The 27,410-nt window shown below is 45.7% G+C and overlaps 1 protein-coding gene across 1 annotated transcript; it reads right to left on the bottom strand.

Moving 5' to 3' along the window:
• Positions 1-459: 459 nt before the first annotated feature.
• LOC146182243 (kelch-like ECH-associated protein 1) lies at positions 460-26,442 on the bottom strand. Its single transcript, XM_084575984.1, has 9 exons — positions 26,311-26,442; positions 22,807-23,085; positions 18,522-18,671; positions 17,618-17,896; positions 15,253-15,486; positions 12,371-12,537; positions 5,787-5,992; positions 3,796-3,972; positions 460-611 (listed from the first exon to the last, which is right to left on the bottom strand). Exons 1-9 carry the CDS (start codon positions 26,440-26,442, stop codon positions 460-462), a joined length of 1,776 nt encoding a protein of 591 aa, XP_084432110.1.
• Between the last annotated feature and the right edge of the window lie 968 nt (positions 26,443-27,410).

Raw genomic sequence — 27,410 nt, forward strand, 5'->3', positions numbered from 1 at the left:
GAGAATTCCGAGATCATATACTAGAACCTACAAGGTCCAACCTCAGACCGACTGAGCGCAATGGACTCGTGTCGTGCTGCATTCACCGACACACTCATCGCCAAAGTTCAGCTCTCAAATGGTATCCGTCAAACCGCATTTCTGGCTTATTTGCACATTCGTGCACCCATTTTCCAAGCTTCTGCAGTGCGGTGCACTCTGGGAACCAAAGACTTACGACTACATCGAACGGACTAGCTGGGCAACCCGTCAGGTGGCACAAAAAAGAAAGGCAGCCACGAAGGCAAATATTGAAACGCTTAACTATCGAATGCGAGTGTATTTTGCGGCAGCAAAGAAACCTAATAATACAAGAGTGATTGTCCGCGCCGGTGGCTTTCGCTGTGGGACGATGACGAAGTATCGGTCACTATCACCGAAAAGAGATTTTTGTTGTTTTTTTATGCGACGAAGCGCCCCCTATAGGACCGAGTGCATGAGGTGCGGCGCACGCCAGACCGCAGCGGCGTGCCCGCTGCGGCCAGTCTGCATGGGATTTGCCTCGGACCACTGCTCGGTCTCGAGGTCGAACACCTCCACGGAGGAAAGGAACTGAGCACCGTCGTAGCCACCTGCGTCGTTAAGGGAACATATCACCGTACAAAGGAGATGCAATTGTCCCGAGCTGCGAAACTCGGTGGTACTCTCTACAAGCAATATTTCCCATGTTACATTCTCTTATCTTTGCATTCTGCTTTTGCTCACAGTCGGCTCATTTACAGGATTGCCGCTTGGGGAAATAATTTCCCCTGCCATTTATCGTCTGCACAGCATATACAAAATCAGGTCATCCGCATTATCACCCGCAGCAGTTTGTCTACTAACCCTCATTCCTTATTATATGAACATCATATCTTATTAGTCCATCAGCTCTTTCAGTATCACCTTGTAATCGTGGTCTTCTTTCTTAAGCTTTTCAACGACACCCTGCATTTTCGGTTTGTTAACCCTATACTGCTTTCAAACTACAACTCTACAAGGTTTGCGGCAAATAACCACTGTCCACTCCCATACGTTAGTACCAATTATGAAAAAATTACGTCTTCTTTTGCCGCCATTTCTTTCCGGAAGTCATTGCCTTTAGCATTGAAAACATCAAAACTCTTGCCAACATTAAAGGATAATTTGAAGATGTATTTCTTGAATTCCTGATTTGCTTTAATTTTATACGTCTAACACATGTGTTATTGTTTTTGTTTTTGTGCAAAAGTGCTGATTTGCGATGTTTTGCATTTCATAACCATGCTCTAATTATGCTGTTATTTATTTTGCTGTAATGATCTATAAAGGGTTCCGGTACAGTCTTTTGGCTATGGTAGCCTCGTCTGTATTTTTATGTAGTAAATATGTTTCAACTAATAAACTTTCACCTTCAATAAAAAAAAAACTATAACTGCGATCTTACTGATTTTATCTTCACGAAGCAACATAATACTGAACTGTATACTAACGCCGATTGGCATAACTGAATTTCTTTGTTACTGATAATGAACGTCCGTATGAAGCAGTTATAACTAGGCAGAGATGCTATCACCCTCATTTTATATCACAAAATATACCGCCAATAACCTCCTTCCTTTAATAAAATCGCTAGCCTCCTTTTTCCCGTGAATCTCAGATTTACGTATATTATAATTTAAGCGCCCTCCGGTCTCCAAATAGCGGTTCGGAAGACATTGCCCTAAAATGTTCGTTTTTGATGCCGCCATGGGAGTCCAAACCAAGTGGGTTATTCTTGCCTAGTCCGTTCGTTCACCATGTCATTCGTACAAAGCGTGGAGAACAGCAGAGGTCTTCGTGGAGAACAGCAGAGGGCACTGTCATTCATACACCGTTCATAATAAGATAGAAGTCATCCAGTGGAACAAACAGTGTGAATTAGGACGTGCAACGAACGACTCGTGGATTCAAGCAGAATCGCAAGAATCCGATAAAGCTTCACTGGGACGAAGAGCTTGTGGAGTCACACACTTTCCACCTGTCATCTGGTAGCTGCAAGAGCCACTAGTCACCCATACCAAAGTTGGTATACACGGAGAAGCCAGCTATGACCTGCCATCTGCCGCTTGATGGGTGGAGAAAAAAAAAACTTTCCCTCTGCCCTTATAAGGGACAGTGAAGGGAAGTGGCTGTCACGGGAAGAAGGTGGAAGAGCCAGCTGCAATATGCAACCTGCATTCTACTGCTATGGAGTAGTACTAGTACATGCCATATACGCACAGTTCTACAGCAATCACGACAAGGTGCCAAGTATTGTAATTGAGCTTAAAAAGAAGTCCAAATTAAAGGCTGTACGGGCATACGCACCTATATCTTTCATAAAAACCACGTAGCCGAAAGCTTCTACGAAAACTTAGAATGGGCAATGGGTAAATAAAAACGCAGTATATTGTACTGATGGGCGACTTCAGTGCAAGCTAAGCAAAAAGTAGGCTGGAGACCAGGCAGTGGGTGAGTATGGAAGTGTATTGATTGATTTATTGATTGATTGATTGATTGATTGATTGATTGATTGATTGATTGATTGATTGATTGATTGATTGATTGATTGATTGATTGATTGATTGATTGATTGATTGATTGATTGATTGATTGATTGATTGATTGATTGATTAAAACTTTAATTTCTACCGATTTAGGAGGCCCCCTACTCCCCTCTCCTGGCACGCAGGCCTGAGGAACGGGGGCTGGAACCTCCGCGACTAAGGACTGGCGAATATACACTGGTTATTCGCGGCCTCAGCCGCCAGGCGGACCTCGCTTCGCAGCAGGGTTACCCAGCCTTCTCTACTTTTAATGTTGTCCCTGGCGCCCGGAGACTTAGGGCATTACCAAAGTATATGGTCGAGGGTCCCCCTCGCTTCGCAGGCTTTAGTTATTTTTTCTCTCATCTATCTGGATGTGAAACGACCAGACAGGGTTTGGAAAGTTTCTGGCTTGTAATCGCCGCCAGGCTATGGCCTATTTATTATTTAAGCTAGGATCCGGTGGCGGCATAAGACGTCTTCCTAATCTATAATTTTCGATTAATTCTTCATAGGTTGCAAACGAATTCAAATAGCTGTAGCCGAAATCGAACGCAAAATCACCCTAATTTGGGTCCCAGCACACACGTCCGTCCCCGGCAACGAGGCGGCCCATGATTTAGCCCGAGATCTCTATTTCCGGGCAAACACGGAGCCGCCCAACTGCCAGGCAATATGGAATTGGGTTCCTTGTACTGTGCGATGCCAGCGCAGGTTAAAGATCCCCAGGTGGTCTAAATTACTCCGCAGCCCTCCACTACGACTCCTCTTTCTTTCTTTCCACTTTCTATTCCACCTTCCTTTCCTCCCCTAGGGCGCGGTTCAGGTGTACACAAGAACAAGTGTGACAGATACTGGGCATTTTCCTTCCTGTGAACCAATTGTTATTATTATTATTATTAACTTTCGTGTATTGCGGGTGCCCAGATCTTTACCAGCATCCCCATATTTTAGAAAACAGAACCCCGTAAGTTCAATTTTTCTGCATGCGTTAAACGACAGAGCGTTATCAGATCGCCCTGCACTATCCTCATTTAAAGCTGATGCTTACAAGCTACGATTGAAACTAAGTTTTAACCGCCTCGTATATCCTCAGTATTGTATAAAAATAAAATCTTCCGGGGTCATTTTAACATTGCTATAATCAAGCTTAATCTGCACCATAACAGCTGCAGGAAGTGGAAAGAGAGGCACAGGCCGGCGCGCATGCGCCAGGCTTGAATGGGCTCACCGAGCGCGTATATCTTCCCTCCCAGATGGGCTAGGGCCAGAGCGCTGCGCGGTTCCTTCATGGGTGCCACGGCTTCCCAGTGGTCTCGCTCCACGTCGTAGCGCTCAGCCGACGTCAGCTGGCTGCTGCCGTCGTAGCCGCCCACGACGTAGATCCACCGCTCCACGGATACCACGCCTGTTTGCCACGGAGAGACAATATTACCAGGCTGCAGTTCGATTTCGAGTATTTCCGACCTCTTATGCATGGTTTGTGAGGGTGGCTACAGAGTGCGTCGACAATCTATATGCACGGAGCTCCTTCCACTTTGTACAGTTATGACAGTTATAATCCTGTCAAATGCCTCGAAATAACGTACGAAAAAGAAATTTAACTCGAGCATTCTCTAAAAATGACCAGAGTTTTAGTGTAAGCTGCGCTGCTAAGGGGGACGCGGAATAATTTCTCTCTGAGTCACATTGTCCATGAATTTCCACTATGGCATGGGTCACAAGACACATTGTTCACATGGATTTCCTAAGCTGTCTTGCAAACCATTTTAGCGCTACCAAGTCACCAGATTGACCACAACACGAGCACTTAGCACTTATTTGTGCGTTTTCATTCTCGTGATTAGTATGTATGTTCGAACTAAACTGCTTTACAAGATCGTGATGTACGAACTCGCCAAATAAAAAGTATTTTTGGTACTCTATGATGCCATTCCATGCGGCAACGACCACGCAATCAAAACCTCTTCCGCTGTAATAACACCCAGGCGTATTCTGAAACAGTTGAGATGATCGCACGGACGCAGAAGACGTTCATGACTCACATACCTGCCGTAAAACTCCGTTTACCAGGAGAACTTATGGCGTACTTATGGCGTAAGTAATCATAATCATCTCTTCAGCTGCTGTAGCAATGGATTTCCTCGGCGGTCGTCGCAGATAAAAATTACACTGTTGACAACATGTACAATTCCCCGGTCCCACTGGTGTCGTGACGCTGGGACTAAGTCGACCCGGCCTTCACTTGGTAGCGTGCAGAGACTCCGGGTTGATGAAGGGTTGAATCTTCGAAGTTGGTAAAATATATACAAGCAGGTTTAATGGCACTTTGAGAAAACTTATTTACATGAAAAAAGGGTATATCAGCAAAATGGCAAGCGTTAAGAGTTCATAGCGAGAAGCGTCTGGATGAGCCGTTTACCCAGGGCTCAGAGCCTCATTTCGTGCTCTGCAACGTCCTTAAAACCCCCTATGTCCAGCCCCTCTCTGAAGATGCTGACGAATCAGTTCCAGGGCACGCCCATCAGATATCGGCAACCAATTGAACACATCACTGCACTGGTGGTCTGATTCACTGACTGGTCCAGTATTGTTTCGTCGGGCGGGGTCACTTGTTGGCGGGTAGAGCTTGGGAACGGCGAGGAGGTAAATTTCAATTCTTCTGCAAAGATCCGCTATGTTGGTTCCGGCAAGTGGATTTCCTTCTCAGAAACCCAAGTGTACGTGCGCGCTACGAATACTGCTCCCAGCATTGTCCCTTTCCGACAATTGCAACTCTTTCCTGCAATCACGGGAAATCCTCTAATGACCGTAATCCTCATGCTCCTTTCTTCCTTTCTTCTCCTGTACGTCAGCGGACGTGTCACTCCGATCGTCTTCTTTGGACAATAGGCATTCCTCACTTGACAATAGCGCCTCTCGACGGGAAGGGTGAACAGTTGAACAAAAGCACTTCCGGCTATTTCTCACAGGGCGACGTTTCTTTGTATTTTTCTTGACGTTCCCTTGACAGGACCAACTTAGCAGTTGTAGGGTCACGACAAAGCAAAGCATGCTCACACAAAAAGATTCATGGGAACAGGTTCACTTAGAGCCCTTGCACCAACAGCACATATCAATACCATGCCCACAGGCGCACAATAGTGCGCGCAAGCGCGGACCATGCACGGTCACAACACTGGGCTATTGGTCGCACGAGAAATACAGAGCATTATGGCGTACCGGCTCCGCTGCGGCAGAAGTTCATGGGCGCCACATCGCACCAGAGGTCCCGGTCGGGGTCGTAGCACTCGACAGAGCAGAGTCGCGCCTGGCCGTTGTAGCCGCCCATGGCGAAGAGCAGTCGCCGCTGGACAGCCACGCCGACGCCGATACGCGCTCGTGTCATGGGCGACACGTACGTCCACTTGTCCTCGGCCGGGTCGTATCTGTCAGGTCATCGAAGAATGCATCCGTAAAATGTGTATAAGTCCACGGGTTGCTCAAGTTTGCACTTTTCAGCCGAATTATTCTGCTGGTGAAAACGTCCACTTATGCCTGTCACTGCAGCCGCTTTTCGAGGGAGACGAAAAGCAAGACGTCTGTGTGCTGCGCGATGTCAGTGAAAGATAGAGAAACTCAGGTTGACAAATTTTATGGAGCCCTTCACTACGGCGTAGTAGTAGTAGTAGTAGTAGTAGTAAAAAACTTTATCGAGGTGCAACACTTAGGTGCGTAATACATCGATGGCATGCTGAACAAGCAGGCGCTGTTCTTCTTCACCCTCAGCACTAAGCCAGTCCACCCAGGTCCAGATAGTATGGGAGGAGGTGGGAAAGAATCTCGGTTGCAATGCAACCGGACATGAAAAGAGGCAATGTGAAAGGTTGGCATAAGGGGAAGGGGCAGTTGGGGCATGATGGATCACGACGGAATTTGTAGATATAGCCGTGCAAGGGTAATGAGTGTGTTCAACTGTATTTGCCGAAGGATATGAGCCTCCCGAACGGAAAGATTAGGATGAGGGTAGGGGTAGAGCTCCATCATAGCCGGAGTCACTTTGGGACGTTAAACCCCATAAACTGTTTCCCTCAAGGTATGATTCAGGAGTCCACAGAGAAAATGAGACCAATACTGCACCTTTCCTTTTAGATTAAACCAAATGGCTGTGTAAACAACAATCATAGCAATCATGAAAAAATACTTAATGATAATTAATAATGACAGTGGTAGATAGAACTAAGTAAAATAAATAGAAAATGAATAAAATAAACGAACACGCCAGAAAGTAAAAATTAACAAAAATGTTATGGCAGCGCTAATGCTTTCGTATTCTCCCAATGCAGTTTCTGCAGTACCTAATCCCGAAAGCGGCGGCCGCTCTTCAATGGAGGCGAGAAGCTAGCCGCTTGTGTGCTGTGCGATGTCAGTGCATGTTAAACAACCCCAGTTTGTCGAAATCCCCGGAGCCCTCTACTAAGGCGTCTATCATAGCCTGGGTCGCTTTGGGACGTTAAACCACACAAACCAAACCATAAAAATAATCTACTCCAAGTGATGCCGATGAAGCAGCTTATGGATAGCCCTTTTTCTCCGTCAAAAGAAAAAAAGAAGGCCAGCAAATAAAACAAAATCCGCGTGGCAAAGTGAACCGTGCGTCTGGAAGTGCAGCAATTATAGCTCTCTCATTTGAGGCTTGGTGAAGTGCTGCCAGAGCCACGCTTTCTGCGCTGCTCAAAAGAGAGCTTAGCTTTTATTTTAGTCGCGAGATAAGCGTCAGCGGCTTCTGACAGAACGCTTTTCCGGCCCGTTGATTGCAGCCACTGGTGCTTACCCCCGAACGAGCTGCAACGGAAGGCTTTGTCGTGAGCAGCGCTTAACCATGTCGCAAATGAGAGAGCCGTCATTGGGCAGTGCAGAGCACGTTCTCACGTGGTATGTTTAAAAAACCCCGGGCTTTCATATCTGTCAAAAAAAAAAAGCTTCTCTGAGGCTACATTGTTAAAACCACCTGGGTAAGGACGTTTTTTTTGTAGCACTTGAAATCTTTTCTTATCTGATCTGAGAGTTTCAAACGTAATTAAAAAGTTAAGTTACATGGACTAAGCAAGCGGAACGACGAAAAAAAAATAACACTAGACAGTACTTCACTAAATCCTGACAAAATTTTAATGATTTCAACTTGGAAGAACGCTTCCTTTTATTTATTAAAAAATGTGGAAAACATTGTCAGTAAATTTTAAAATACAATAGGCTAGTATGTTTTCCCAGCCAGGAGTGGCTAATTGAATAGATAAATAAATTAATTCATTCATTCATATCATATCATTTATTCATATCAGTTTTATTTTCTAAATTTTTTCATGTAGATGGAAATGTTTTGTGCGAAATGTATGATTTTGAGATGAAAACTTTTGTACAGCCATCTCAGTAGGTTGTTTTTCATAAGTTATAGGAACTGTTCATGTGTATTCATATCAGTTTTATTTTCTTAAATTGTTCCATGTAGATGAAAATGTTTTGTGCCTCCCTGCCTCCTCTCGCTTGTACGAGGAATCAATAAACCAATTCCAATTCCAATTAATGTTCCTTCCGCTTTTGTAATACAAAAAAAAGTGGGTGACGAAAAAAAGCAGTTCGCAATGACTGCTTGACTGGCGTCGCCACCAGTAAAAGTAGACGATGGCAGCAGCGACAGTTCAAAAGGCATAGAATGAACAGTTCACGCGTTACGAAACGAGATAGCGCTGTGATATAGAAGAAAAAAATACAATTAGAAGAAAAAAATAACTAAAACACTGAATGGCAGACAAATGCATTTCTTGTCGATACAACCTAATCAATGAACATTTCTCGGAGGAAAGAAATGGTCATTTTGTTTAGGCTGCTATAAATAAAAGTGTTCAAACACATTGGCAGCATATATTTCAACACAGCAAAACCATAATTCGTTATACACCTGGGTACCTCAAATATTTCAGGGTTTCTTGTAGTATAAGGCGTGTTGTGTGGCGCAAGCTATGCAATGCGGAACAAAACAGGGTCATTTCGTGCCCGTATACTTTTTATAAAAACAAGCAGGCCTGCACTCGAACAGCTTAAGGATTGGAATTATTTTGTATTTATGCGTATGGACGAGTTGGGGCGTCATAGAGGGAATTCGTAAGAACGCGTAGCCTTTTTTTTTTTTTTTGGAGAACAGAAAGCTTTTGCAAATTAGACATAACGGTATTTCCCCATACCAAACAGCGCTTTCGTTATTGCTTTCCACGCCCTCTTTATCTTTGTACAAATATGCACAGAAAAGCACTACCATGCAGGGGAAAAAATGATCATCATCATCATCATCATCATCATCGGCCTGACTATACCCACTGCAGGGCGAAGGCCTCTCTCTCCTATATTTCTCCAATTAACTCGGTTCTGTGCTAGCTGAATCCACTTGACCCCCGCGAACTTCTTAACCTCATCCGCCAACCTAACTTTCTGCCGCCCCCTGCTACGCTTTCCTTCTCTTGGAATCCAGTTTGTTACCCTAAGCGACCATCAGCTATCCTCTCTTCGCACTACATGTCCTGCCCATGCCCATTCCTTCTTCTTGATTTCCACTGGAATGTCAGTAAATTGAGTTATTTCTCTGACCCACTCTGCACGCTTCCTGTCTCTTAATGTTACCCCTGCCATTTTTCGTACCATAGCCCTCTGCGTTGTCCTCAACTTAAGTAGAACCCTCCTGGTTCTGAAACGTGGAGGCTAAAAAAAAGGGATAAGGTGTCTCATAGAAAGCTTCAATATCAGCACTGTGCAAGAATATTACTCTTACACCGTGAATACCAGGAACAAATATTAGAGGTAGCTGCAGAAAGAAAATGCGACAAAAGTCGCATCTGCGTGTGATGGGTCTTTGAAATCACTCGTACACTTATCACCATCGACCAAGAATCTTGTCCGATTGGTGCTTGCTTGTGCAGTTCCTCTGATTGGCTGGGCTGTTTCGTGAGGTCACAGCCACGTGGCACCACGCTGGTAATTCAAGCTCAGTCCAGGATAGCGGTTCCTCGACGAATCGTTCAAGTTGTCAGCCAACATAGAGAGTGATGGTGCCTATGACCAATTAATGACTTACCAGGACCTGGTGCAATATTTTCTTACTAAAAGAAGTATTAGGGTGGATTCGAACTGGTAGGGTTGGAAACCGGGTACGACATTCAGTCACAGCATGGGGTGCTTTCCCTCATTATAACCAAGTTTAAGTAAAGTTAAACAACGCCATTGACGGGGCAGCTCCCAGAATGCACCATAAGCAATGTTAAGACGTGGCCTCCACGATTAATCGCGCCGTTGCACCTTAGGCGATCGTGGAGTTCGCGGTTAAACCTTCTCCATTTGACGCAGACAGCGCCACATATGTACAGCTGAACCTGTAGCTTCCCGTGCTTTCGCACTATAATTGGTTTAACAGAAATAAAACCTAACTATTTTTATTGTTTCGTCTTGCAGACAAGCATGTCAAGAATTCCATATTTTAAAAGTGCAATGCTCTTGCATTACACATAGCAAATATGGCTTTTGAGAATGACCTAAATTTCTCTCCGAGAACTTCGGTGATAAGTTTCCCCCTCTAAGAATGAGAACATGTTACCGAACTGTTATACCATGAGTGTTTGTTTCATCTTTAAGATTGGTTATGCACTTGTGTTAGAATCCTGTGTACTTATTTATTGTCTCTTTGTGTCACGTATACCGAGCCTGTAAATACGTGTGGATGTTGGATAAACGTCGGTCCCAGTCTGGTCATGGTCACATACAATTCAGTCTCGGCCTCCGTTACGATCGCCTCGGCTGATACCACACAAACAATAGTGAACGCTTTCATTGACAGATTTGCTGACTAGTGAATGGCTGGGTAATGTCACCTTTAGAAAGAGTGAAATTATTACCTTTTTGCTTTTACAGACCATAACCAAACCGAGCACTCCGTTATGACATCCATGATCGTGAGCACGCGGATCAGCTATTTTGATTAGGGAGAACTTTACCGCCTCTTCCATAATCTAGACAAGTAATCGAGACTACTTAGAAGCATGAAATGGATAAGGGCATATGCAGAAGCATACACAGCCGCGATGCGACGCTGGCCTGACAAGGATGTAGGAGACGCAATGCGTTAGAGTGCTCCCCGAGAGCGTGTACATCCACCTTACACAAAAAGAAACACAATGAGCTGACGCCGCAGCACAGTGACAGATTTGATTCCAAATGCCCGAACGCACTTCAAACTTCTATCGCTTCGAGCATCAAGTAGTCTTCTACGTGCGTGAGTGTGTGTGACTGTGGCGCCATCCTTGGGAAGGGCGCGGAAGCCTTGTTCTACGTAACAGCTCCTCTTTCTCTAAAGCACCCCTCTTACTCTGGGGCGTCAACCCATAAACGCTCTTGACAGCGAACGGGTGAAATTGAAGTGTAGTGTATGTATGTGTCTTTTGCGTGACGTAATTAAAAATGACAAATTAAAATTAATTTTAAATGCACAACTTCAGTGGTATCTGAAAGTAATTGATAAATTGGAAACAATACTTTTTTATTATTACTCGCTTGGCCAGCATCTATCATTTGTATGCCGGTCCAGCATTAAGGCTTAAAGAGCAGAGAACTCGATCACCTCGTTAAATCTCGTTTGGTGTCCGGGTGACCGCGTTTCGTTTCCCAGATGACTGGAAATCGGTACACCTCATGTCTGATCTCGGTTGTGGTTCGACGTTACTTCAATGTCAACGACACCGGAAGCTAAAATCATTTCATGCTTAAAAACCGAACATTCGTTGTGGCAGTCATCCGATCCGAGCGCAGCCAGACAAGAAATTACCAATTATGCTAAATATCCGGACACTCATTTGCGTTTATGTGAGCAAGACAAAGTGTATTGTTCGATGGTTTTCTAGAGTGCATCAGTAAATGTTTATCGCATCAAGCAGTGTCATGTACAGTCTTCGTCAGTTCTCGTTCATATTTGCTTCAAATTTGTTTTTGTTCGCATAATATTTTTCATCAGTTTCGTACCCTAAGCATTTTATATTCTCGATTTGCTTTGTACATGCAATCATGTCACTGTGTGTTACTTATATGCTCTGTATACACTTGTCTTGAACTAACATATGCCCGCCTGCAACAATCCCTGATGGGATTAGCAGCATCTGTAAATAAAATAAATACATCCCAAAGGGTCGGATTCTAAGCCCTGTGAGGGCTCCTGAAAACGACACTGAATAGCTAAGCTCAAGAGGCGAGAGGAATAGATTTCCCGTCACGTTCGATACTGTGAGCGCTGCAGATGCGAAAGGAGCCCCTTTACACGGCTTGAAGGCATATTCCTTGGTCTGTGTATTCTTTGCAAAGACTGCACCTGCCTTTTTCTAGTTTTTTTTTTTTTCGGATCTACTGGGCATTCAAGATGAAAAATAAAGCAAGAAGAGCAATAGTCTCTTTAACTTCTGGTATTTATGGGTCACTAAATCTCTCAGCATCACATGGCCGCACAAAACACACTGACTACTTTCCACAAGAGTGGTGCACACCTAAAATAAGTCGCAAAATGTAAAATGGATGTGAATGAATATGCTTGTTACACCCATTAAGAAAACGTATCAGTGACAAAAACACATTTCACTGCTCTTCCTGCAAAACGTTAAAGTTGAGAGTAAATTCTCTATAAAGGGAGGTCTTTCAACCTAAAATTACCCATATCGATGGGCCGAAGGATGTTTTCGTAAATTGCACTATGACGAAGGGTGTAAGGGTGTTTTCGTAAAGTGCACTGTGACGAATACCTCTCGACAGAGGCGTGTTGCATGGCCCCGTGCGAACCCCCGACGGCGTAGAGGAAACCATCGAGGACGGCCACCCCCACGCGGTTACGGGGAACCAGGAGAGCGGCGCACGAAGTCCAGGCGTTAGCCACCGGGTCGTAGCAGTCCACCGAGGCACAGTCGTAGCTCTGCGCATGGGCGGACCAGTCGTTGAGAGAATGGCATCAGTACACGGGCTCCTCCTTTCTCTGTTAAGCATTCACGCCGTAGACAATGACGGTATCCGTGGGAAACATCGTCAAATGTTTTCACCCCCACACGAGGTGTATGCTCGGCATAGGCACGCGACGCACAGGACAGGCGAGAAGGGACGTACGCGTCGTCCTTGCATTCCTAACAGCTTTCGTATCACTAAATCAACAATAACACTGCAGCGGTGGTGCAGCTGTTATAACGCTCTACTACTGAGCGGGGAACATGTGTTCGAACCCGGCCGCAGCTGCAGTGTTTCGATCGAAGTGAATGGCATTGCGCCCATCTACTGCGTATCATCTGGGACGAATGAAATTTCTACTCTTATACTTCCCACTTGTACAACCGGCCAGTCAAGGTTGTGAGCGATCAGCGTGCTCTGTGCTGGCTTTCCAAATGAGATGACACCTCTGGCCGCTTCACTCGAGACAGCCTGCGCCTCCAGCCGTTCATCACCGTCATCTACAAGTGTGAACGCAAGCACATCAGTGCGCACTGTTTCTTTTTCTTCACCACACTAAATTAAGCTTATCGTGAACACTTCGACATGCCATCACAAGAAAACAGTAAGGGCGCCTTTTGGGGACCTATAAGCGCCATCCGCTTTGTACCACAGGCCCGCGAGGACTTCGAAGCACAGCACCTCATCCTCTACCTTGAAGGCAAGTACTCCCACCTCCTCCTTAAGTTATCAACTGGGGATCAGCCTCGTTTACTTCATGGTGGCGTTAACATCAAGAAATACGTAGAACCTGCAAAAAGCGTCTACCCTATTCTCATCCTTGCGCAGATTCGCGAGAAAATCAGCTGGTCACCTATAGGCTTTCCTCGTACTATTAGCTATACCCATGACAAATATTACTGGTTCCACATCTCTGCTGACGTCAAACACTGAGTCAAGAGCTGTCATCATAAACAACGTCGCAGACAGATCGGCACTGCCTTACTTGCCATCTTCCCTTCGTCTACATTCGACAAAAATATGGATAATAGCTTTGACAAGAGCCCTGCCAAGTGACACCACTGCGAAAGATGAAAATCGTTTCGTCGAGCAGATCCTTTTATGCACCACTGCGCCCCAGAAATCCTCCCACAGACAGCAGGACGTCGATTACGGCGGAGGTGACTTGAGCTATTCTCAGGTAAGCAACACGAGAACCAGTTTACCCTCCGCCGACCAATACACGCAGACCATCCGCAGACCAATGAAACCATCGAAAACATGCTATCCAAGTACATGGGCGCCGAACACAAGACCTCCATCCTGCCCGCCGTCCAGGAGTTAGCCAAGTTAACTCCTAGTAACTGATTCCAGCTGACGAATGCGAGTTTGTCTGCGCGAAGCAGTTAATTATTTGCAGTTATTGGCTCAACCTGCACTTTCGAAGTTATTTCGTATTCAGGCCCAGTGGTGAATTACTTGCTCGACATATTAGTGTTCTGCTACGTCATTTTAATATGAGTATATCTGTACCTGGACGAACCGCGGACAGAATGATGTGCAAATTCATAGACCAGACCACCAGTTCATATACAACCACTATTTTATTTCACAGTATTACAAAAAACCATAGACAGTTGCACGACGTTAGTTCCAGAGAAATTTAAATTGTTCAGCAAATCATCTTTATGCTCAGTGGATGCGTTATATTTTTTGTGTTTTGCCGATCTGCAGGATGTGTGTTCCAGTGAAGAATTCGTGGATCTAATGGTCTTGCTCACAGCGTGCACCAAGTAGTGGGGTTTATCTGTGCCAACGAAAAATATGTGCCTCAAGGCGTTCATGTCATCTTATTATTTTAACCAAGCGGGCCTTCTGTCCACTTCGTGTCGTGTTGCAGACGTCTGCTGCCATAACTCCACTAAGCTTGCCGTGCTGTGAAGTACAACCCAATAATTTTGATGCACCTCGTGGAAGCCTGTTTGTAAACCTAGCATGCACTATAAACAAAATCACACGTAAACAAAAATAAACGCGGAAACCGCGTCTATTATTCACACCTTCCATAAAGGGTGCACTGGTGTACTGATGCAACATTTTAATAGGTTCAGTGCTGCTCTGCAGTGCTTTTCTTGAGTATACGAATTATACACACGGAAATTCGCCCTTAAGGGCGCGATTTCGCTTAGTGTGAATTCCACATATAGAACAATACCAGCGTGTCCTTCTGTAACGTTTAACTACTGAACCTATCAGTTTTGCAGGGAAGGGCTCGCAGGTTTTGCACGTGGTTGGTAACTATCTGGTTAACGCTGTCACAAATCAGCAGTAATTGGGAAGAGCTGAGTATACCGAAGCAGTTATTTATCATCACCAAAGATCGGCACCAAACATCAAGACGGTCACCACCACCTGTTACATCCTGAAGCTGCAGTAACGTTAAATAATGTTACCTTAAAGTAATTAGCATAATAAACTGTACATGTTGCTCCTCATTCTGGAAACCTCACAAAAGGCGTCGTTTGCGCTTTCACCTGTTGTTAGAAACGTCTCAAACTACCGAACGACAACACTATCAACATTTCGGTAGTGTTGCGGGCCAAAATTATCTGCCATTTATACAATATTGGCGTAACGAATTGCGTTAGTTGGGACTGTATGGCTCGAAGAAAAACTGTGTGCTTTTGATGGCTTTTGAGCGGAACCTCACCTTGTCCTGGCTGTTGTTCCTTCCGCCGACGGCGTACAGCTTCCCTCCCAGGAAGGCGGCGCCCAGTCCCGAGCGCGGGCACGGCAGTTCGGACAAGCGGAACCACTGCTGTGGCGGGCACAGACACTCCAGGGCACCCAGCGAGTTCTGCTGGTAGCCACCCACGCAGTACACCACCTGCGTCACCTGCGGACGCCGCTGGGACACCGTGTACTGACGTCGGCCCGTCAGGTCCTGCGCCATGACTCAGTATAGTGTAATAGCAAGTATTTCCTAAAATATAATAAAGCAACAGGGAGGGGAAAAAATGTCAGCTTTTACTTATGTGTACGCATATTTAGGCGAATCCCTAGCGTTCCGGGCCCTAGAAAGGCCGATCAATGTCCCTGTCATCTACCACCTGTCAGAGGAATGCTCATATATCACAATAAACAATGTTTCACCCTTAAAGGTGTAACGCTGTCCCGAGGCTAACACCCTATGGGAGCACTGCTTCACTCTGGAACATCTTTCGTTGTGTAAATGTCATTTGTTTGGCGTCGAAAATCGGATGCTGTGTTCTGTTGAGGTCGCAGTGCGCGGCAACCCTCACAGTGCTCAAGTTTTTCCAAACCGAATTTCTCTCTTTCGCTTGTTCTTAAATGCCCCTCTTCCGTTTTACACAACACAGGGTAGCCACCCGGAAACCCTTGATTGTCAACCGCCGTGTCTTTCCCCTGCCTTGCCGGTTTTCACGTAGGGTGTTAGCTCGACGACAGCGTTACACCTTCAAGGGTAAAACTTTGTTTAGTGTTGAACTATTCCAGGCTGCGAACCTTCAAAAGGATATGCATGATTTTTGGTGTTTGTCGCCTGCCAACTGCCACCCTCAGAAGCAAGCTCCAGATTTTCAAGGTGGCGAGGTTGAAAACGGTCGACGCCACCGACATTGCCAAGGCCGACTGACTTTTATTCTACTGCAAAGCAATTATGCAGTCATCCCTCTCCTCGAGTTTGTGTGATGTATCCATGCCTGGTCTCTATAACAATTGTGACATCAGCCGCTATCGAGCTATCGAAGCAGCGAATGGGACGAGGCATACTTAAGATACCTCTGTGGCAGGTCCCCCTCCCCTAGCGCTTCTTGCACGCCATTACCTCGTATGGCATCACTGAACAACCTTCAAGTGGCGCGAGATTCCTTCCGTATCAAAATTGTGGCGCAAATACGTATCTACCTCCCAAATTAATGCCAACTTTGCCAACTTTGTGCCGATATGCCAGTGCTAAACCGTCAAGCAAAAACGACAAGCGGAATTTGTATCTTGAAGATATGGCTAAGCAAAAAAAAAAGAAAAAAAAAAGAACCGAAGAAAAAGCTTGAGAGGTAGAAGATGGTACGAGCTGCTACAACACCACCAGAAAAACGGACTGCGAGGCTGGAGGTTGACTGCAATAATCGAAAGCGTGTTAAACGCGTTGTTCAACCGGAAAGTCGCGTGGCCACTGGTTTAACCACGCTTGAATATGCCAACCGTTTTCGACATGGTGGCACTTAGCCTCTCGCGTTAAAAATAGTTTACAGGCGCGGCCTAAGACTTCTCGAGTAACCGCGCGACACTATAGCTGTGGTGTCCCCCCACGGAAACCACAACATCATTAACCGATCCGACTATACACGCAGCCCCGCTCAAATTGAGGTTTTCAAGGTCTTAGCAATGGTCGGCAAAATAGTATGAAGGGGGCATTCCGGGCGCTCACCTACCCTAAACGCCTAGTATCGTGTGCAGAGTTGACACATAGACCCATACTTCCTAATGACCATATGTGATAGTGGACCGCGTGTACAGACACATGCGGCAAGTGTCGAGCAGCAGACACGTCTTTAAGATAAAACGCAGGCAACGACCACTTCGACCACGCAAATTAGCACAGCCTGCCATCGATTGGTCCAGATCCCGCCGCAACCTACAGTTTGGTCAGGAAAGAAATTCATGCACCCTGGTCTTTTGCGTGAGTATGATGACGAAAACAGACGCTGGCGACCAAGCGGCAACAATCATGCCGCTTGGTCAGTTTTCAAAATTTTAGCCGATGTTTCAACCTCTGCCGATTGCTTTGCTACAAGACTTCTAGTGCCGCAGCGAAATGGCTTCTGCGATGGCTAAGTTACATCAAATGAAGGTTGTTTCAGATGAGAATAAGCCTCTGTTCCTAACAATATACAGTTCTGTACGTTGAGTGTACGAATATCTACCCCACTGTTTGAAAATAATAATTGTCCCTACAGGCAGTGCACGAGAACAGGTTGCTCCATTTTTACTCCCTTTCAGGATATTTCATGTTTAGAGTGTTATATTTTCAATGCTGCAATGACGACTGGTACCTGTATGATGCGGGTCAGGTAGTCGCTGCACTGGGGCATAGTGCGCACGAGATCGCATGTCTGCAGCTGGTGCATGAGGAAGCGGGGCGTGAGAAAGTGGCAGCGCACCGCGTACAGCACATCGGCCATCTTGCTCCGGCGGCGCGCCTCGTCATGGCGCACCCAGCGTAGCACTGCGTTGAATACCTCCGACTCACAACGCACGTTCAGCTCGTCACGCCGCACCAGCGACACGAGCTGGCTCGCCGTCAGACCCAGGAACTCCTCGCCCTCGGACACCTGAGGAAATGCAGCCACCAACCGCTAATGAAGCAAAACTATCGATGCTATACTATCGATACTATCGACAGTTGAGTTCCTGTCTAATTATCGACAGTACTATCGATATCGATAGTACTATGCTATTGATAGTTTGTACATTAGATAGCACTCTCAATAGTACCATCGATTGTATGAAATCAATTGCGCGCACTCCTTGTGCTCCACTACCACGATTCCATCATAGCCTGAGTTGGGACGTGAAGCCTCATAAAATCCCCTAGACTTCATCTATGTCCATTTCGGAACCATTAGGCGCTAGCTAAACGTTCTAATATGATCGCAATGTAATTCCCTGGGAAAAATCTGGTAACTATAGAGCATGCTCGCTGTAAAAACAGTGCAAGAATGTTCTGTAACACAATGCTTTAAATATATTTGCAAATGTTTTAGGTACTCATATAACGCTATGTTTATACATCTTGGACATATAATTATCAAAATATTAAGACAGTAAATAAAATAATAAAACCGTAAACAAAATAATAATAATAATAATAGTTGGTAGGCGGTGCACAAGTTTTACAAAAAAATGTGCGTCAAATGGTCTACAGGGGACGGTGATGCTTATCGTAACGTCACTCACGGCGGCGAAATTTTGGTCGATGAAGTCGTTGACCTTGATGTAGAGCTTGGTGCATCCATGCTGCAGCGCGAAGTCGCCGATCCCGATGCAGTTGCTGGGGTCGAGTTGCTTCTCTAGGAAGTTGCAGCACGCCTCGATGATGTGGTTCACCTGCGATGACGTGAATTGTTTTACATGCACCAGCTCAACACACAGAATAGAATACCGGGTCGTCGTCCGCACAAAGCACTGGACATGTGCCCATTTAAACGTTTATTTCATCTTGTTACGTCATTAGATAGCCCCCACTGCTGAATGTCTCGGGGCCTACTAAGCAGCTATGGCGCAAAAAAATGGTGATAGTGAAATGCTAATCGACATCTTCAAAGTGTAAGTCTTACACGCTGACTGCGAAGGCGCATCATGCAACGCCCTTATGCACAAGCGTGGCTCCTTTGTGTTCCTCACAAGGATCAAGTTTGTTACACTTATTTTATAGGTTATCTGCTATCAGGCTAGAATGAAAGGCAAGAAATAGCATGACAAGTAACAGGACAATGCAGCCCGTCGATCACATATATGTATAATAGACCTGTCCCGACTCATTCCTATAAAGAAGGCTGCCCTCTCAAGAATATGTTTGGCAAGGTTGCCCGTTCCCGGCTTGTTTCCTGTAAGTCTGTTTCTTTTTATTGCTCGGTACAACGGTGGCGTGAGGAAATCATTCATCTTATAGAAGAAAACAATACTGTAGTCAGAAGCGTGATTGTACTAACCTAGAGGAGTAGACAAAGATCACTTGCGTAAATAGATTATGTGTCAAGCCAGCACAAATTGAAAGAATTTGTATTCGTGAACTAAGTAAATAACTAAAATTTATTCGGTACTCTTTATTGATTGCTGATAACATGCATGTTTATATCAAAAACTTGAAGACAGTGTCATTCGAATAATGTTCTGTTTTGGGCTATCTTCACAACAAACTTGAGTCCTGGAAAATGCGCTTACTAAACATTTTCGGATAAAAACGTCTAATTAAAGGCAGCCTGCATGAAGCGATGCCTGCTGGCTAGTCCGCCATGTTGTCGCCCTTAGAAGCAGACAACGCAGCGCAGCCAGGCTTTAGTGGATTGACCTATAATGTCTTGTCTTTCTCGACAATCCGTCCAACAAACACGCGGTTACTCGTGCGCTGCCGATACGTGCGTGCAAGATGTCGGCAGATTCCTCGGGAACGTTTGCGTCGCCGCTCTGATGAGAAAAAGGCAAAGGAGTTCCGTGCGGACCTTTTCACGCTTCGAGCGGACGACCGCACTGGTGACTCGGAGTTGGCCACCCATCGACATCGCCGACGTAGATGAATTTATAGCTCTGAATAGTTTGGTACTTTTCCGGCCAGCCATTGATATCGCGCCTGTTTGTTCGTGAGAGTCATTCGCTTCGGCTTTCTGAAAAAGCTCATTTGCCTTCTCGCACTCCTGTGGCGTAACTTTTGAATCCTTAAACCCACGCTCGGAATCTACAGTCCAGTTTCCGCGCTTAGTTGTGGGTTCGGCGTTATGTCCCACCACAGCACTGCATGCCATCGCACCAGCATCTTCTGCGCGCATTACACGACTATGTAAACGCGACTGTATTGCACGTGAAGTGGCTGCGTCGTCTGCTGCCAAGTACGACAACATGACGGACTAGCCAGAATGCACCGCTTCGTGTCATGCCAACTTCGTATACGCATTCTATAGCGCGGCATTCAACATGAAGCTCCTATGCAGTTGTAACGCTGCTGTTGCGTATACCTTTTTGACAAGAATGTGAGGAGGCATAACATGATAATAGTATTTTGTTTTTGACCCGTGAAGCCGAAGAATCACAGTGCGCACGGAGTGGTGCAGAATTGTTGATAAGACTTGATGCCACTTTTGTCCGCATACTTTCAAGCGCACCGATACCACTGTGCTGGTGAAGAACAAAACGTTATCACACTGCAACTCCACATTCTTGTCAGGCGAAGCGCCACATGCAACAAACGCGTCACACAAGGCTAAACTTCCTTGCTGAGTGGCGCTGTCTCACATGCGTTCGTAAAGGATTTAGTTAAAAACTTTTGACGTTATATATCTTCGAACACAAGCAAGCAACTAAATTTGTACAAAATGCAATTTTCTAAAACAATTTCTTCCGCGTTTTAAGCAAAAACATTCACGTTGTCAATAAAAAGGTAAATGATGAATTTTATACCACCCAATTTGCAGTGTTAGGTATTTTCACAGTTTATGCCCGCCTAATCGCATATACGGCCCATTTACAAAAACGAACCTTTTGTGTGCTGCTCTTCATATACCCAGTATATAATAAACACTTTTTACGGATTGTTTTGGTTTAGTTTATGGGGTTTAACGTCTCAAAGTGACTCAGGCTGTGAATGACGCCATAGTGGAAGGCTCCGAAAATTTCGACTATCTAGGGGTCTTTTAACATGCACTGACATCGCGCAGCACAAGAGCGCTTAACTTTTCGTCTCCGTCAAAAAGTGGCAGTTGCGGCCAACGTGCTATCGGGCTGTTTTACATGCGACTGATTCCTCTCTTGGACTAGATGTGTGATTATTCCAAGCTATATTTGTAAAACAACGGTGGACAAGAACAAGAAAGAGACGGGATGGGCGCTCATCCCGTGTCTTTCTTGTTCTTGTCCATCGTTGTTCGCACTATTTTACAATTATGAATGTTTAGCAAGAACAGCGCTCGTCCCGTGTCTTGTTCTTGCCCACCGTTGATCGCGCTGTTTTACAATTATGAACGTTTACAAACTAGCCCAAAAGAACATTCTGCTGTTCCCAGTTAATCTTAAGTGTCTGTATTATTTTCACACGCACTAGCCAACATACTCTACTGTTTCTAATTGTTGTGTTAATTCTCAGAACTGATAATCATGCATTTAAAAAAAATCGTAGGTCTCCAATCACTATCCTTGACTTTACGAGTTCCTTCTCTATACTGGAGTCATGTAACTGGCAGGCATTCCGCTAACATGACGTAAAATCTAATTCCACTTCTACGACTTTTTTTTTAAAGGTAAAAACCCTTACAGCGAAGTGAAAGTGGCGGTGAAGCTGGTTTGCTATATTCAATAGTTACGCCGAAAGTAAACTTTGTTATGTTACGCATAAAGTTTTCTTCGAACGTAGAAATTTTCGCAGAAAGACAGAAGTGTTTTAATTAGAGCCTTTATTTTGACAGATGATAATTTATTTGATTGAACTTACATACATGGTTGGAGCAATTATTTTACCATCCCTTCTTGGACTGCTTGGAGAATTCTTCGCTCATCTTTCTAAGCGTTGGGATAAATAGCGAGCAACGCTAAATGTATCTGGTTTAGCGTTCAGTCCACCACAGACGGAATGGTGCTGCGATTCGTTGAGCGTACGCCAAATTGTGAGTCGTCAATTTTTAGGCAGTGATCGAAAGAACGCAAGGGTCCCTGCTGTTAGCGCAAACCTTTTCCGTACATATTTTCGCGCGCACTTCGCGACGACAGTTTTGCTTCCGCAGTGCATCTGACTAAACATCGAGAGGCTAGGCTATCTAGTTAACAGTACAGGTCACCCGTATAGTTCAAAACGTAATGTGTCTCATGGCGGAGTCGGTGGAAGGATAGGACAACTGTGTTGTCCAGGTGAACTTGAAAGATGACGGAAAAGACGAAGATAGCTGTGATAGCTTCTGTCAGTGCCTCTTTTATACAGTGCCTGCCGCTTGAGGGGTTCGTGTGGGCGCCTTTCCGTCTCTTTTTTCTCCCCCAAATCGGGTAAAAGCGTACGGTCACCTCGTGACGGCGAGACCAAACTACCTTCTAACAGACACTTTCCACGGAGATATTCGTACTTCTTAAAGGCATAAGTATTTTCAATGGTCATGAAATACTGTCTGCATTATTAATATTTATAAGCAGCAATGCTAAGCGAAGAAAACTTACGCGATAGGGTAATAGGCTAGCGCCACCACACAGTGTCTGAGTGAAGCAGACGGACAATCTCAGTGACGTGGGAACGGGCACGACTCTGAGGCTGAGGCTGATAAAACTTTATTCGCAATAATTGGGAGGAAAGGGGAGCTAGCGTGCCGCAGGCCGTGAAGACTTTGTGCAAGCATTGCACTAAAGGAAGCACTGCTTCGATGACCAATCACAATAGGAATGCAATTGGATCTTTGGTTTCCCGTGGAAATCCGCACATGCCTCTTCGTGTCAGTTACTTCGATGCAGCAGTTCAGTTCATTATCGCAAAGAACAAAGGTGACGCCACCTGAAACATGGTTGCCGCCGGCAAGAGCTGACACACATTCCGCTGGTCGATGGCAATGGCACCCGTGTAAGCGAAACGCATCACGCTCGCCATAGTGGAGGGCCCCACGCCCTGGATCTGCACCACGGGCATGGCAGCCTCGCGCAGGCCTCCAGCGAACATTGCGCGGAAGTAAGGGGACATGGCAAGCAGAACCAGCCGGTGCGCCGGGAACGACTCCGAACCGACGCGAATCTCCACGTCGCACAGGACGCCCTGGCGGCGCATCAGGTCCATCACCTGCGGCCACGCGGTGCGGTAAGGAAACGAGGAAAAGCTCACAAAGGAAGTCGAACACATTGGTCAAGGAGCAATATACGAAATTTGCAGTTAAACCGATTATAGTGCGAAGCACGAGAAGTTGCTGCTTCAACTGTACAAGTGGCGCCACCTGGTAGCCGCCACTTCGAAATGATGGAAGTTCATCCACCGCCTCCACGATCAGTTCCGGTGCAATGACGCGCTTCCGGAGCTCACTGGTTGCGGCGCCATCTCGGATCCGCCGCGTTAAAATGAGGATATTTAACCCTACTTGAACCTGGTTAGAACGAGCGATAACACCCGCCGCAGTGGTTAAGACGCTCGGCTGCTGAACCAGCATACCCGGGTTCGAGCGGCTCAAAACCGACCGGTTCAAATCCGCTCCGATGGTTCTCTCTAGTGTAAAAGTAAAGGTACAAACAAACATGGGCGATAGGACAAGATTCCTGGTCGGTGGAGGCGAGCGTATGAGCGTTTTCACACTAAAAGAACTGGTAGATGCAAAGCCATAATACATAAGGGCATGACTGGTGTGTGTACACGAGAACGTCGGCCTATGAGCGTCCCTGGTTATGTACAATGCAAGAGAGATGCCTCACTCAGTTCTCTCTGCCGTGTTCTGGTCAGGCAACGACGACCTCAGGGTTACTTTCAGCAAACTTAATGCACACTTCTCGGCAATGTTGCCACAAATACCAGCTACTTCGCTACCTGTTACATAGCTGCACGACGCCACGCGCTAAGTATCACAATCGCCCATTAACTTGAGCCGCTATTGCAGCTGTGGTTCAGATCAATTTTGTACTCTCAATACATTTCCCTCGGTTAGGTTTTTCTCCCCTCCAACCTGATCTGTTATCCTAACTGAGCATCGGCTATATGTGATGCGAAAAGTGGCGCCCGAGTCTGCTTCCACGTCTAGCTTTCAGATAGTACCTATGTTTTTTTTTTTTCTAATTTATATGGCATTTAATAAACAAGTGAAATGATGAAAACGTGCACGATATTTGAAGAACGTCCTACAGTCCTCCAGGTTGGAAACAAAAATATGAACTGCCAAAATGCAAGATGCGTCATAGAACATTAACAAACACAATTTGGTGGAGAACCTCAAACAAAAGGCGGCAAAATACATTTAAAAAAAAAAACAAAGAAAATTAAGAAAATATTACATTTTAAATCCATGGTCTCTAAGATGATCGCCAGGTACAGTCTTTTGTCGGCAGCCATGAAATCAATTTGCTTAAAGTAATCATTCCAACGATCTAATGCAGATTAGTTGAAGCTAGCGTTTAGCTTAAAACCGAATATTAGCTTGAAGCTAGAAGTTTTATCAAGTCCTCTTTATAAGAGCAAAGATTGTTCAAGTGACGAAAAGTGTGACCTCGGGGTACATATATATCTATAAGCGAAAAACCTTGATCAGAAAATGACAGTTGTCTTTACCAAGGCATATCTTTAGAAGCCTCATTAGAAGGGTTTCACAAGAGAAGTGAACCGCACCGGGTAAGCGCTTATTGGTCCTGGCGCGCCGAGTGCGCCGGCATACGACGGACACGTGAAGCCATCTGGCGCCCTTAAGGCGATCTGCACATGCGTACTAACGGCGCACAGTAGCGGTAGCAGATAGTGGTAAGCGGAAGCGCTACGACTATAATGTCTGTAATTACGCACTCATAAGTGAATCAACACTAAATCGCTAACGCCACTGCTGACACTCGGTCGGCACACGAAGAAAATCGGATAAACAGCTTTTCATGTTACTTGACATTGTCCATAAAACACTTCTGCTGAGAAGCCATCATGGACTTCTTTCCGAGGCTGAAAGATTACTCCTTTTGTGGCAACTTGAGGAAATCTCACTACTGCACACGCACTCGAGCATCCCTCTTGCAACAGTCTTTTGAGGCTGTTTTCGAGTGCTCCTGTTTGACTACTAGACCAATAGGAGAAAACTTAAGCCGCGTGTGACGTCATTACAGCAAGCGAAGGCACGTGATGACAGCGGCGAGAGCACCAGGTGATCATGCTGCACTGACTCTTTTTTGAAAAATAATTTATTCGCAACAACAAACAGTACTTTAATTATTTTACATGGTCAGCTGAAAATTCGAACATTGAGTCACTTCATGGATGCCAAGGACTATTTCTACATGGACTTAAGAGCATCAATGTGGCTATTTTGACATAAGATGGACCCTTCGCCATTAATTCCGAAAAAAATGTTTGTAATTCTGGTATTCCACCAAAAGAAGTATTGTTATAGGGGCCAGAAAGCATTCTAGAAACGTATCGTTGGCGCATTGCTTATAAACTTAAATCTACAAAATATATATATATACAAGTTTAGCTTATTTTAGTGCATTGTTCGTGATCAACGGAAGAGAGCATAGTCACGTTTCTATACTCCGCAACAGGTGCATGTGCGACAAACCACGCGCATGAATATTATTGTCCGTTCCTTTCGTACGTTTCTTTTTTTTTTCAGTCTGTAGTTTTTTGACGCTAAAAGGAACAACAACGTTTTGGGCTCCTCTTTATGCATATTGACCCTGCGCTCGAAGAACAATTTCTCTCCATGCGGTTCAGGTGTCCAACACAGCGCGAAACTCCGAGCCTTTCACCTCTTGGTAACACTCACATAAACTTTCAATTATTCCAATTATATTTCATTCGCTAGCCTTTTCTAACATTTAAAGCTTCCGTTTTCAGGAGAGGCGGCCTTTTTGTCTACATACATAGAGAGTTTCAGCGTAGTGCGATCCGCGATCCGTTACCGTGCTCTGCCACCGCGCTTTCTACGGCGCATGCCCAGATCGCCTTGCTACGCCAGATAGCGCCATGTGCTGGAAGTCGGTTCACAGGCCTGCCACCTCTGGACCAACCAGTGTGCCGGCGGCCCTCGCTAGCAGGTCGCGGTGACAGATAGTGGATATATCTCCACATTTAGCATAGCGCTACCGCTGCCTTTGCGCCACCGCGCGCCGTCAGCGGCGCACGCGTTGATTGACCCTATTGACCGCGGCGCGCCAGCATAGGACGATCACGTGGCGCCATATGGCGTCCTGAAGGCTACCTGCGCATGCGTACTGGCGACGGGCGGTAGAGGTAGCGTCACCGCTATGCTAAAAGCATCTACTAAAACGCGCTGATTGACGTTACTGGACCTCCGTTCCACTTCGGCGAGTTTGTGATCGCACGCACCTCGAGAGCCTCCCTGGGGTAGGAGTCCACTGCGAGCGTCATGCTTCCGGCGCCCTCTGGGGGCAGGTCCATGGCCTCGCTGCACAGCATGTCCATGCAGTCGCTCTCGGTCCGATCGCCTAACGGAGTCATGGCTGCAGACCACAGACTGCCGGACGCGACGACGAGTTTGCAAGGGAAGAGGCGCTGAACCTGAGCATGCATTTGGCAAGAGGGACATATTTTGTAATAACAGATCTCCGAAATAATTTATTTGTATTTCTACCGTTAAAGTAAGCCTCGTGACGTTATTGCCAGCAAATTCCGCGTGCATGTGCTGATGTCTGATATTAGTCTTAACAACAAAGTTTGAGTATTTTACCTGGAGCTTGCGGAAGGTGGATGAATGCTCCGAGGTGCATCAGTGATGGCATCTGCCGGTCAGCCCACCGACCACTGATGTCTCGGGGCGTCGCGCTCTTCTAGCACGTTACGTTACTGTGCTGTGACCTCATATAGTCTTCAGTGCTATCATGGCTAACTTCATACGCCATTAACTACTGCGCTATAGCGATGGATCTCAATCGTGAGAAAGGACTCTTTTGGAACTGCATTTAAATATGTTTAAGCGATTGTGTTCAGTGCTTGGCTGTGGTTGACATTACGTAGAGAGGTAGCCTATAATCAGGTTTTTATAATGTATCATCTCTTATAATAATGATTGACATACAGTCGGATAGATAACTAGATAAGCACTATACCGGATTGCAAGCTCGACAATTTCAATGCCTCTGATTGGTTCGGTTTTGCAAAATTTCAAGAAAGGATTTCATTTAATACTCAACGGAATAATGCACACGTAACTTGCCATGTCCCATAGTAAACTGCCGTTTTAGTGAGAAAGCACCAGAATAATCCACAAATTCTAACCGGCTCCTCGATTCGGTGCATCGCTTAGTCGACTTGAATTGGTTACGCCTACTCGAGCTGGAGGGTGAGATCAAAATGCCGCCTTAAGACCCTTGAACTCTTAAGCATGCCGTCCCTAGGTGATGCAGGCCCGTACGTACGGCAGTGCCTTATACCTCTGTCACTCCTGGCAACGTGTACAACTTCCATCG

This window comes from Amblyomma maculatum, chromosome 8 (genome assembly GCF_055883805.1).
Source record: "Amblyomma maculatum isolate TAMU_Amacu chromosome 8, ASM5588380v1, whole genome shotgun sequence".
Lineage (NCBI taxonomy): Eukaryota > Metazoa > Arthropoda > Arachnida > Ixodida > Ixodidae > Amblyomma > Amblyomma maculatum.

Excerpts from the sequence above, each read along its gene's own strand:
- LOC146182243 (XM_084575984.1), bottom strand. The coding sequence starts at position 26,442 with ATGACTCCGTTAGGCGATCGGACCGAGAGCGACTGCATGGACATGCTG. Across the intron at positions 23,086-26,310 it reads ACCCCAGGGAGGCTCTCGAG|GTGATGGACCTGATGCGCCG; the intron begins GTGCGTGCGATC and ends GCGTGGCCGCAG. Across the intron at positions 3,973-5,786 it reads CTTCTGCCGCAGCGGAGCCG|GCGTGGTATCCGTGGAGCGG; the intron begins GTACGCCATAAT and ends CGTGGCAAACAG.